Source organism: Telmatherina bonti (genome assembly GCF_933228915.1).
Source record: "Telmatherina bonti genome assembly, chromosome: 5".
Taxonomy (NCBI): Eukaryota; Metazoa; Chordata; class Actinopteri; order Atheriniformes; family Telmatherinidae; genus Telmatherina; species Telmatherina bonti.
The window spans coordinates 30,442,323-30,454,863 of record NC_136623.1 but is presented as its reverse complement, the minus strand read 5'-3'; the positions used below and the strand labels follow the sequence as shown (position 1 = coordinate 30,454,863).

The following is a 12,541-nucleotide window of genomic DNA, read 5'->3' as shown; positions in this document are numbered from 1 at the left end:
TTCTACAAGAAACGGATTCTGGGAAGTGTCTAGAGCAGAGGTGTCCAGCTCCGGTCCTCGAGGGCCAGAATCCTGCAGGTTTTCTATGTATCCCTGCTCAGACACACCTGATTCAAATTAATTAGTAGTAGAGCTTAAATAGTTTTGCACGTCATTGGCTGTTTGATCCATTTAGTGGAAGCTAGATGTGTTGGAACAGGAATACATGGGAAACCTGCAGGACAGCGGCCCTCGACTTTGGACACCCCTGGTCTAGAGGCATATGATAGCAGGCTTTGAAAACTTTTCTCTGCACAGAATATAACATATATAACATTGATGGTCTGTGTTGGGACTTGGAGCTGGTTAAAAGACAGGTTCAGCTAACTTTTATCAAGCTGTCTGCACCTGATATAGTGAGAGTAATCTCCTGATGGTTTCCTGCAGTTGTGCTGGAACCAGCAGCTGAAGCCTGGGCCTGGACCTGGGCGAGAGCTTGTGTCAGGCTGGAATTGTTGATGGTGAGCGTTATCTCCTGGCTGCTGTTACCTCCTGCCACTAATCCAGAGCTGCTCATGACATGGTTCAGGTCCTGGGAGCCTGCACAAGCCCGCAGACAAGCAGAGGTGGTTTTTCAACTCGCAACAAAGAGCGACTATTCAGGTTGTTTTTTTTATTTATTTCTTCGTGGCAAATGATGCCTCACGCACCTGCTGCATCCGATTCGGACAGCGCAGCCATTGAGACCTGTGGGGGTGTGATGGTGGATGGCTGCAAGGCCAAGCTGGTCAGGGGGTGGATGACAACATTGGCAGACACAGAGGGGTCAGTCGCAGACATGAGCTGGCTGCCTGAGTGGGGTACAAGGCTGGTGTCAACACTCAGAGGTTGGGAGAGCAGACCACCCTGCTGTAAGGTCTGCTGGAGGAGGGTATGGTCAATCTGTAAGAGAAAGAAGCACTTCAGGTTAAAACAGGAACAGAAGTGTTTTTTTGTTTAAGTTGTCAGGGGAAAATATGGTTAATAAGAATTGCTGATATCCACACAAATGAAGTGTGGGGACATTCAGGGGTGATTATTTAAGTTACATTAATATTTAAAATGTGAAACACACTTATCAGCCAGAGTACAACTGTTCGGTTGCTTGATAGCATAAATATTTCATTAGCCAATCAAACAGGAGCAACTGGATGCATTTATGCAGCTGGAAATGGTCAAATTGACTTTCTGAAGGTCAAACTCAGCATCAGAAGGGGGAACAAAAGTTACTTTGAATGCGGCATGGTTCTTGGGACCAGATGGGCTGGTCTAAGTATTTCAGAAATTGGTGATCTACTGGAGTTTACAGAGAACGGTTCGTAAAGGAGAAAATATCCAGTGAGCAGCAGTTGCACTGATGGAAATGTATTGTTTTTGTATATGGAGAGAAGAAAATGGGCAGCCTGGTTAGAGGTGATAGGAAGACAGCAGAAACTCAAATGACCACTGGTCATAGTGAAGATATGCAGAATGCTTATGCATGTTGAGCAGGATGCAGATCCTTGGTGCACCCAGCCCAGGTTTAATCCCAGCATGGGGTCCATTGATGCAGGTCATTCCCCACTCTTAGACATTCAAATAAAGTTCACTGCAGCCCAAATATATTTTAGAAAGGCATTACTTCACTTGGTGCCTGGACACTGCGGCTACGATTTACAGAGTTGTCTGTATGTTCTTAGCACATATGGGGCCCCTCAGCACGAGTTGAGTTTTCTTGTAGCACCACGCAGCACTTGTTGACCATGTCCATACCTTTAAGACCAGTATAGCATGTTCTGGTGGAAACTTTAATGTGCCATGTCACAAAGCACAAATCATCTCCAACTGGTTTCTCAAAGATAATGATGAGTTAATGGTACTCCAATGGTCTCAACAGTCACCAGATCTCAATCCAGTTGAGCACCTTTGGGTTGTGGTGGAAAGGTCTCATCATGGATGTGCAGCCAAAAAATCTGCAGCAACTGTGTGATGCTTTCATGTCAAATTGATACCAAATCTTTCTGTTGTCAACAGCTTATTCATCCAACTTTGGCTATTGCTTTTTATTGAGTATTTCAACCTTCAACCATGTCAAATAAAATCCAATGACCTTGTTCCTCTGCCAACCATAAATGCCCGCCATTATCCCGCCTCCATGTTCCATGCAGTGTGCTCTGTATCATGAGATTCTCCTTTGGTTTTCTTGATGCATTAACTATCATCACATGATGTTTCTTATTCTCATTGGCCAATGAGCTTAGAACAGAAAAAGGAACCACTATTTCTAAAAAGATTTTATTTCTGGTGTGCAGTTAGACATATTACAAAACAAAAAACAATAAAAAAAAATTCCTTACTTTTCCAGCTGACTGAACACCATGATGTCCCACTTGACAGCTCTGCTGAATCTTGTTTAACACTCAGCTGTTTTTTTTCCAGACTCACTTTCATTTGTTTTAGTGCATATACACCCACTACTACCATTTTTGCATGAAATATTCTCAACGGTGGGACAGTATAGAAGAACATTAGCAAACTTAGTAAGTGTGTTTAAAGTAAAACAAAATAACTGAATTTATTTGCTGGAAAATGAACAACGAAACAATGTCAGGAGTCATTTATGGCTGTGTAAATTAAAAGTTTGTGTGTAAAATCTCATTTACACACGTAAAGAAAAGAAAAAAAAGTAACCGATCATCTACAGTCCAAAAAGTCACTTTCATTAAAAGATTTTGGAATCACTAACAATTACTACAATTACTACATTGCTCAAAAAGGTTTACTGCCTCTCCCAGCACGGTGATGAGAGCATTGAAGAGACACCAAGAGGAAGGGAGGTGTTGTAAGAGGACAACAACCCAGCAGCAGGACTACTATCAGCTCCATTGTGTGAGGACAAACAGAAGGAGTTTGTCCAGAGACTTAAAAAAGAACCTCCAGCAGGCAACTAATGTGCATGTTTCTGACTAAACTGTCAGAAAAGACTCAGCCCAACACAATGCAGCCCAGTCGACAAAGCCAGAGAACTTCAAGATTACCAGATTTGCCATTCACACCCTGTGCTCTTCAAAAATGGGAGCAAGTTCACACTGAGCATGTGTGACAGACGCAAGAGAGTCTGGAGATGCTGCGGAGAACGTTCCGCTACCTGCAACATCTTTCAGTATGACTGGCTTGGCAGAGGGCAGTGATGGTCAGGGGAGCCATATGCTTGGAGGGACACAAAGACCTTCATGTGCTAGCCAGGTAGCAGGATGAGATCCTCCAACCCATTGTCAAACCATTTGCTGCTGCATTGGGAACTGGTTTCCTTTTGATGCATAACAATGCTCAGCCTCATGTGGCTGGAGCGTGTCAGCAGCTATGGACTGGCCTGCCAGTTCCCCAGACCTGAATCCAACACAGCAGCTCTGGGAGACAATGCCATGTTCCAGCTGGAACCAGATACACAACTGAGTTTCCACAGACGTTGGGTCACCTTGTGATATGATGTTTCCACTTTTATTTTGAGTATGATTTAGAATCCAGACCTCCATGGGAAAATAATTTTGATTTCTACTAATGATTCTTGTTTTTTTTGTTCTATAAGCATTCCACTATGCAATGAATGAAGAATATTACCTGGAATATTTCCTTCATCAAGATCTAAGATGTGTTGTTTAAGTGCTTCCTTCGGTTTTATGAGCAGCATGGTTATTCAAGTTTTCTGACCTGAACTAATCTTTAAACAAATGCTTTTAAAAAACAAAAGGCAGAGATGTGGACCCACCAGCAGACTGTCTGTATCTGGCTGCAGCGCTAAGTCTAGGCAGGCAGGAAACAAACGACCCAAAGGTCGGTGTGAATCAAACCTAAAGGCCTTTCTCTGACAAGGGAGAACCTTTCAAATGGTCACAACTGGTGAAAGACTGCACTGTTACAGAGGGCAGAAAGAAGCCATTTGTCTGTACAACAAACAGAAAGCCTGATAGGAATTTTGTTTTCACCTGAAGGGACAAAAATCCTGAGGAAACTATGTGGTTATAGTTCCCAAAAGGGTGCGAAAGGAAACCTGACATGAAGCATCAACACAATAATACCAGCTATACATGCTCAAACATGGCGATGGCAGTGTTATTCTATAATCCTGTCATCTACAGAAACAATGAAGTATTTAATATTAAGAAAACACATTTCAATTTACAAAATTCAAAAAGAAATGCAATGCAGATAAACACAGCCATAGAGTTCAAAATGGTTGTGCTCCCTGAGCTGAGCTTCCAAATGAAAGGTGTGTTAAATGTACAGGTGCTGTCAATGGCCAAAATTCTTTCAGACATGATCATGTTTTTATCTGAGAGTGGATCTAGTGGTCTCAGGTGCAGCGACGACTCCATTCTGAGAGCGCAGACCTTTAACAAGCATCTCATTCCCACACACTCTGGGATTTCCACTATATGTTCTAGCCATACATTCATATTATATATAAACACTATTAGATTCCTAGGTATACTGACAAGGATTCCACAGTGTCTTGGCTATATTGTGGTGTTTGTTGCAAGTTTATATATAAATTTGTTCTGTTGCAGTGATGAAAACCTGCAAAAACCTGTTGGGAACTGGCCAAGCACCCTGACCATTTATTGTGGAGTTATACGCATATATCGTGAAAATGGTCTTATTTAGCAATAATAAACAATTCTTCAAATGATTTCTGGATCCAGATGGTGATCTGGATCACTCCCAAAATTTAATTGAATCAGAAAAAGACCCACTCTTACACAGAAAAAAAACTCAAATAAAAATCTGTCCAGCAGTTTTTGAGTCTCGTTGCAAACAGACAATTGAACAAACAGATAAATGCTGGCAACAGCATAACCTTCGCCACCTCCCTAGTGCAGGTAATGATACGTAGCATTTGTTTTAACCATTTACTTTTGATTTAGTTACACCCCTGCCCCTTTAAATCAGCTTTTGCGTGTCACTGAAATGAGTTCATGACGGTAGATTAAACATGACGAAATGAAAACCGGATGGGGTCTCCATGTAATTTAAATAAAAAAGGCTCACATTTTAACAATCAGTCTTTTTCACTAGATTCAAGGGGGTGTATTTTACAAATCTTTTAAAGGTAAAGATCATTAAAATGATCACTTAGGGTAATGTGATCTCATGAATATGCCAAATCCAACTGTTTCATTTTCAAATCAATCCATCTCTGTTAGTGGGTGGGGTGGGGTGGGGTGGGGGTGCGCTTTTGTCTTGTGTTTTAATTATGGTGCTTCAGTCATTGAAATCCATAACAGGAACTGCTGGAGAGCCCAATCTTTTTGACATCAGATCAATAAGATGTGTGAAAACACAAAGTGCAGAAGCTGGTGTGTGTGTTCGCTACCTGTAGTGTGATGTTGTTTGCATCGATGCCAGAGATCTGGACGTTGGGGCACACTGGCGTCAACTGCAGGTGGATGCCATCCAAGGTTGTCAGGCTGTCAGGGAGCGACACGGTGAGGTCTCCCGCGGCTGCAGCACATACACACAAACACAGATTTATTTAGATTCTTAACACGGGGAGCACAGTTAAAAATAAAATTCTGTAAGTAAATTCTAGGGTGTTTTTTAAAAAAATTTTTTTATTTCCTACAGTACATGGGACCATATTTCTTGAAATGTCTTCATTTTAAATTGTAGTCTTGTATAATTATTATTTTCTTTTTTATGTAGGTTTGTATGTACTGTACATGTGTATGTATTTATTTTTGTATGAATATATGTGAATACACCAGTACGTATGTGTGTATATGTATATATCTGCAAAGAAATGTTACCCTTGTGCTAATAAAAAAAAGAAAAAAGAATTGACAAAAACCAAAAGAAAACAAAAAAAAAAAATCTATTTTTGGGTTTTTAAGCTTATAAGTTGTAAAGGTAAAAAAAAAAAAAAAAAAAGCACAATACTTTCTATATTTCTGCCTGTTTATGTCTATCAAACTCAGTATTGAGGTCAACCACGAGTGTGATCATATGATTCAACCCTAACCGTAGCAGGTCATGTAGCTATAGCAGCTTTAAAATAGAACTCGACACTGATGAGAAGCCCCTGTGGTTACAGACAAGGGCTACCCCAGAGGCAGACATCAATATTCCATGTCAAGTCAAGGGCCGGGTCTAAAAGCATGACTTCAAGCACGTTATGTGCATCGATAAGGTTCTGCAAGAGCAAGAAACCACAAAAGAAAATCCATGCACTCTTTCACCAGATGATGACAGGAAGAGAGGAGAAAGGTTTTCTTTTAGCAAACTGTACAACTTTTACCAAGCACTTTCCACAGTCCAGGCAACTTTTATTTGTTTCTAATGAAAAAAACAAAACAAACAATAACAACTTATGAAACCTGAGAATCTTTACTCCCCTGGCTATCTTTCCTTACACACCTTTCTGGTGAATATTAGGCGAAAAAATTACATTTAAAGGTTACATGTTGAAGTTTTAGATGTCTGAAATCCTGTTGGTTTAAAGGCTTTGTGTCATTTCTATGAACATGGAATCCTTCAATGCTCAGCTACTCAAAGACTGAAACTATAAAGTACCTCTCCGATACCAGCGAGATTTGGCTCCCTGAAAAACAATAATAATAATCTGAACTGAGTACCAACATCATAAGGAATGTTTGGAGGTGCTCTGATTGATTTTCGGTGCCGCAGATTGGTCCTGAAATTGATCAAAGAGTGTCCTGTGGTAAGCAGAATGCAGCTCGGGATGATAACGCATTTTCATTCTCTTGGCAGGGGCCTAATATGCTTGTAACGTAAATCATCCTGTCCTGAGAAAAAGCTGATGCTGTTACTTGACAATCAGCCAACAAACTACCAATATGAAGGATGATGGCAATCCCCACAGCATTATGAATTCATTTGTGAAAAGTTCAGTGTATTAATCAGCAGTCAGACGTTATGATCTACCCATTACACAGCGGTGTCACTTCAGGAAAATTTCATCTATGTGCCTCTCAGGTTTACCGTTTGTGATAATGCCAATCCTCAAAATGAGCATGTCGGCTGGGACTCCTCATTGCAATCTTGCTAAAAATGTTTCCTCCTACAGCGCTGCAAACTTATTACTTCACTGGGTGTATTTGTAGAGTGGAACATGTCATATTGCCTACCTGACATGGAGGCAGGCAGGATGGCCTGACTTACAAGTCCTGGTTGCAGTAAGTTCTGGTCAAACTGCCCCGTCAGATTGGTTGGGAGGTAAATGCTGGGGTCAGAATTGGAGGTTTGAAACAGCCCCACAGATTGAAGAGACTCTGAAGCAGATGGCTGCTGCCCCTGATCCGAGGACACCGCCTGCCCAGCACTCGGGTCCTGACTCTGCCTGACGTGACCGGCCGACGTAGATAAACGCTTGGATTTGCGGCTGTCGGCATTCGGTCGGAGATGACACTGGATGTGTGTTTTGCGATGGCCTGACGTTCTGAAGCGGAGCTCGCAGAAGGGACATTTGAAGGGCTTGGAGCCGGTGTGGAGGCGCATGTGCACCTTCAGGCTGCCCTTTGTGGAGAAGGAGGTGTTGCACATGTGACAGCTGAATAGTTTTTGGCCTGCAAAGATAGTAAGAGGGACATTTATCATCAGCTGAAAATGAATTGTTGCCGTTTCCAAACTGCAAATTGCAGGACAGCATCTCCATTTTCTAACTCACTTCCAGAAAGCCTCTCTTTTTTCCTGTGTAACATCAATCCGTTAGCATTGTTCCAATACATGAAAAACACAATTACAAGGCATCCCTTGTAACTGTGGGCAAAGAAAATACAGCACTGACACACAAGCAAAGCTCAGAGATAATCACATCCTATTGAGCTGGGGGCAGATGTGCTATTTAACTCAGCTGGGGTGACGCTTTCTTTCATACTGCTCTATTTTCAGTTTCACATTTTGGAACTGGGTGATTGCATTCGTCTCCCATTTACAGACTGGTGCTGTGGCATGATTACACAAACATGGCAGAAAGATGATGATGGACATAATAAATGTTTTTGAGGTGTATCTCAAACAAATGTAAGACAAACCAATAAATGCTTTTTGTTTTCCATCATGTTGACAAAATTAGGTAAAAAGAAAATTCTGATTTAAATGCTAACCTAAACGATCATGACCTTTTTTATTTCTGCATAATCAAGCAAGGATACAAGCATTTGTGATGTCATTGATTAAAATGACTCACGTAAAAAGTTTAATAATTGAGTGAATGTTTTCTCTAGCTCTAGTTGAACTTTTTGACGCCCAGCGCTGCCTCATGTTTGAACCTCCCTCTGAGTTGTGTAAAAGACCACAGAGTAATGAGGGTTCATCTTCACACACGACAGCAGCTCGCCTTTCTGAACGCCGTTTTAAACAACAGCATTTGTAACAATCGCTTGAACACTGGCTGGCTTTTCCCAAACACAGAGCAGCATTTACAGTATATTCATACATGTAATTTCAAGCAAGAGCTACAAACAGAAGTTCACAATATTTCTAAAAGTTCTGTTAAATGAAGTAATCAATGCTGTTTATAAATCCAACTAAAAAAATGACACAGTAAATGCTGCCCAGAAGTTATTGATGACATTCAAACAGACAGCAGGAAAAGCTTTCACTGTAGCTGTTTATAGACTTCTGTCTTAAATTAAACAAACAAATTACACATTAACTCTATTGTTGGTCTCTATATAACCCCATCCCCAGGACTTAGAATTAGAGATGTCATGACTAAAGAGTTTCTTGGTACCATTATTGTCAAAGACATAATCACATTTTTTACAATTACCATGATAATTTTATGTCAGTGTTCCAAAAAACTATAAATGTAGAAAACTCACATTAACATTGTTTATATGATTTTGAACACATTTTAGTCTGCATGGGTATTATCTCATGCCTTGTCCAAAATCCAAATGTGGCCTTATCTCGGTGAGAGAAGCTGATTTTGGGCATTTAAGTGCATTGTGATGCTGGTGATGTAAATCCCTATAAAACCATTTTATCTTCCTTGTTTATGAAGTTTTTGACTGTTTTCAAAACTTACATTTAGAAGACAACAGCAGAATGACCCATTCCACCCATGTTTTCGTCCACATACAATTTGCGCTGATCTGCCATTGTGATTAAAGACACACTACGGAAACTTGCCACTTTTCCCATCATGCACCACCTATTGACGGCTATTTTGGCATCCATCTTGCATCCTACTTGGCCTGCTAGCTCTCTCCAGCCAGCAAACAAAAATCAATGACTCTTGTTTTGTTCCTTCCTCTCATTTATTCTTTATCCGTTTCTTTGCTGAATCAGCGACGTTGCATATTCAAAACAGCCAATTCCTTATTATAGCATGAAGCATGCGGGATGTAAAGGGTTGTATAGTGTGGTTTCTCAGACTCGGGACGCTGCTGAGCAGCTGCGGCTCTAGAAATGCACATGATAGACGTTACTGTGTCTTCAAGCAAGTCCAGAAAGAGGAGTTTTAAGGTTAAAAAAAAAAAAAAGTTACATAATGCACCTTAATACTAAACGGTCTTTAATAATAATCTAATCCTGGCATTTAAAACCTGCTGCTCAATTTGAAATTAACTGTGACATCCTCGGTCTGTGTTAGCTTTTTTTTTTTTTTAAATCAATCAAGAATACTTTATTCAACCCAGAGGGGAAATTGTAGAGATGGAGACAGTCCTGCAGCCGCAGAAATAGAAATAACAGGAAATTGCTCCAAACCAATATCAGAATGCTTTCAGTGCAAAAACCTTTAGAAAGATAAATTTTCATCCAATAAAGAATAATGGATGAGCTCATTCTGATGAGAAGTAGCCAAATCCCATATGGCAGACATGTTTGGGTCCAATCCAGGCTTCTTTTGGCACTCATGGCTGAATATGCGTCGCCTACATGGACCTAGAGTACAGCCATTTCCTTGTAGGACACATTTTATTGTCATGTGGATGAGTTTTAGAACACACATTCTCAGAGTCAATGTGATAAATCAAGATCAAATATAAACCAAAGAAAACTGCTGTTTTTTGCTGTCTATTTGCCATCAGTTGTCAAACAAAACCAAAACAACACAGCAGCCAAGCATCAGTTGACCAAATCATGAGCAAGCAAACCAACAAATGGTTGATGCAAGGCAACTGATTCCATCTTTAACACATATTCTACCCTTCACATAAAAAAAATCCACAAAGTGGTCAGTCCCTACAATAAGATAGGATCAGCAACACAACCTGATGCTCCGTTCTCATTAACATAATCCCACATTAAGAGGGACCCAGTCAAAGAAAGGAAACAACAGTAACTATTAAATCAAGCTACAGCATCGGGTAATGTGGCACTCACCTGTGTGTGTTTTCACATGGCAGTCCAGGGTTGATTTCACTGTGAAACTCTTCCCACATTCATCACACTTGTATGGTCTTTCCCCTGTGTGGATCCTGATGTGCCTAAACATTCAATTAGATTGTCAAGAGTCAAATCTGAAGGACAACAAGGACAAATGACAGATTCCCGATGGGTGTCAAGACAGAAAGGGAGCGCATGTCTATACTTTTACAAGAGGATAAATAGCCCAAGCAAAATAATAGAGTGCATGATTTACAGCTTCGCCTGCACTTGGAAATGAAAAGCATTCTTCCAGCTCCTTGTGCTGCTTTCCACTGAGCTACCATGAAATTGCAAGTTCACTCTCACTTGTGAGATAAAACTGTAGCTCACTGGTGAGCATCCAGTTTTTTCAAGGAGGGAGAGCCTGAGGCTAAATTCTGAGACATGCATTTGAGATTTTACACGTCCAAAAACATAGAGCAGTCTCTAGAGAGATTCAGAAACACAGACTTGTTCCCTTTGCTTTCCTTCACACTTTCCAAGCTATTTACTAAAGGCTACAACAAATAATGTGGAAATTTATTTTCTTGCTTTCTTTACAGAACTTCGTGATTTTTTTTCAATTTCATCTTTAAATAAAAAAAAGTCTGTTACGTAACAGCATCAGCAAAATGAAATAAGAAACTAAACAAACAAGCCAGAAAAGTCCATTTTTTAAAACAAGGTCCTTATGTGGCCCCTTAAAAAAATGTGACCAAAAAAAAGAACACCATTTTGGAGGATTTCCCCTTTGTTACCATGTGAAATGTCAAAATAGTTTCTATTAGGTGCAGAAGACAAGTTTCAGATTGTGTTCAACAGGATTTTTAACAAAGCTTTTACTTTTTTACTAGAAATTGTATGTATTAAATATGTTAGGTGGGTTCTACAGAGTTAAAATGCATACATCTGACTAACATCTAAATATGATACTCAGATCCACTTTTAAATGGCTGAATTATTGACTTTTTGTGGTCAATTATTCAACAATGCGATAAATATTCATCTTCAATCAAGCATTTTCATTTTGGTAACAACCTTGGATTGAATAATTTATTGCACAACATCTGAGATGATTTCAACTAAAACTCTGAACATAAATCACTCCAGAGACAGTCGTGTGTTAGGTGTATGTTACCATGGTGATCTAGACAGGGTCAATAAATCTGGCTAAGTAAATGATCCTGCTTCATAGTACAACCATTCGGTGCGTACAGCATGTCAGTAAACCACCAAGTCTTCCTATCATTTACTCAAAATTTTAATCTGTATGAGGACTACCAGTCATTCATGGATTAACCACATTTTGTTTTCATTATTTTTAACAGTATAATTACGTAAAAAATGTAATATAAATCTCCTGCAAAATCTGATTTAAGAGTAGTATGTGCAGCTGCTGTCTAGTAGAGACAACTGAATTGTGATTGATTTATCTCCATACCTAACGTTGCTGCTATGTCTTTTCAGCTCTCTGGTTGAAAGGAGGACATCCATCTGCGACATCAAATGTGCCACACGAATAAAGATGTCCTTCGTTACTCTCCTCAAATATATATCTTACATAATTGTGTCCCAACTCTTCAATCTTTGTTAGGTTGACACCAAAAGGCTTAAATCTCAGACAAGAGTTTGTCTCTGTGAGGAAGACGCTGATTAAGGTGCTGACTAGCTGTGTGTAAAAGTTCTAACACACATTGATTCCAAACAATAGTAATTTAAAAGAAAAGAAAGAAATAATAATAAAAAAAAAAAAAATTAAAGTTAAAGTATGAAAGTCTCCTTTGTGAGCCTGGAGCTAATGCTGAGCTGTCAACCTGCTCGGTTCCCCTTTGTTTCACACTCATTCCTTTAAGCTTTTCATCACATGATGTAATTCTTCTGATAACCATGTAAGAGAAAATGTGGTATGACGACACAAAGGTTTCATTACTTGCGTCTTTGCACATCCCTCTGTCAAGACTACAGGCCATATCCAGCTCACTCATTCAGACCACTTCAGCTGAAGAAACTTCTTCCCAACCATCTTGAGAAAACACGTGTAACATTTACCTGACAAGATCGCTGGTTTCTTGAAGCTCTTGGGGCAGTAATTGCAGCAATTGGCAAATTTAGGTTCTGTTTCCAGCTCCACGGCTTTGTCTTTGATCTCACTGATCCGATCCCTCTCGGC

The 12,541-nt window shown here is 40.0% G+C and overlaps 1 protein-coding gene across 1 annotated transcript in view; it reads right to left on the bottom strand.

The window, feature by feature from the left end:
• LOC306756431 (zinc finger protein 236-like) overlaps nucleotides 1-12,541 on the bottom strand; it is a gene marked incomplete at its 5' end in the record, with an annotated part of 70,931 nt that overhangs the window by 19,354 nt on the left and 39,036 nt on the right. Inside the window, 7 exon segments of the mRNA XM_079241159.1 lie at nucleotides 388-579; nucleotides 690-921; nucleotides 5,372-5,499; nucleotides 7,143-7,580; nucleotides 10,348-10,451; nucleotides 12,421-12,433; nucleotides 12,436-12,535. Of these exon segments, the coding sequence (XP_079097285.1) occupies nucleotides 388-579; nucleotides 690-921; nucleotides 5,372-5,499; nucleotides 7,143-7,580; nucleotides 10,348-10,451; nucleotides 12,421-12,433; nucleotides 12,436-12,535 (1,207 nt within the window).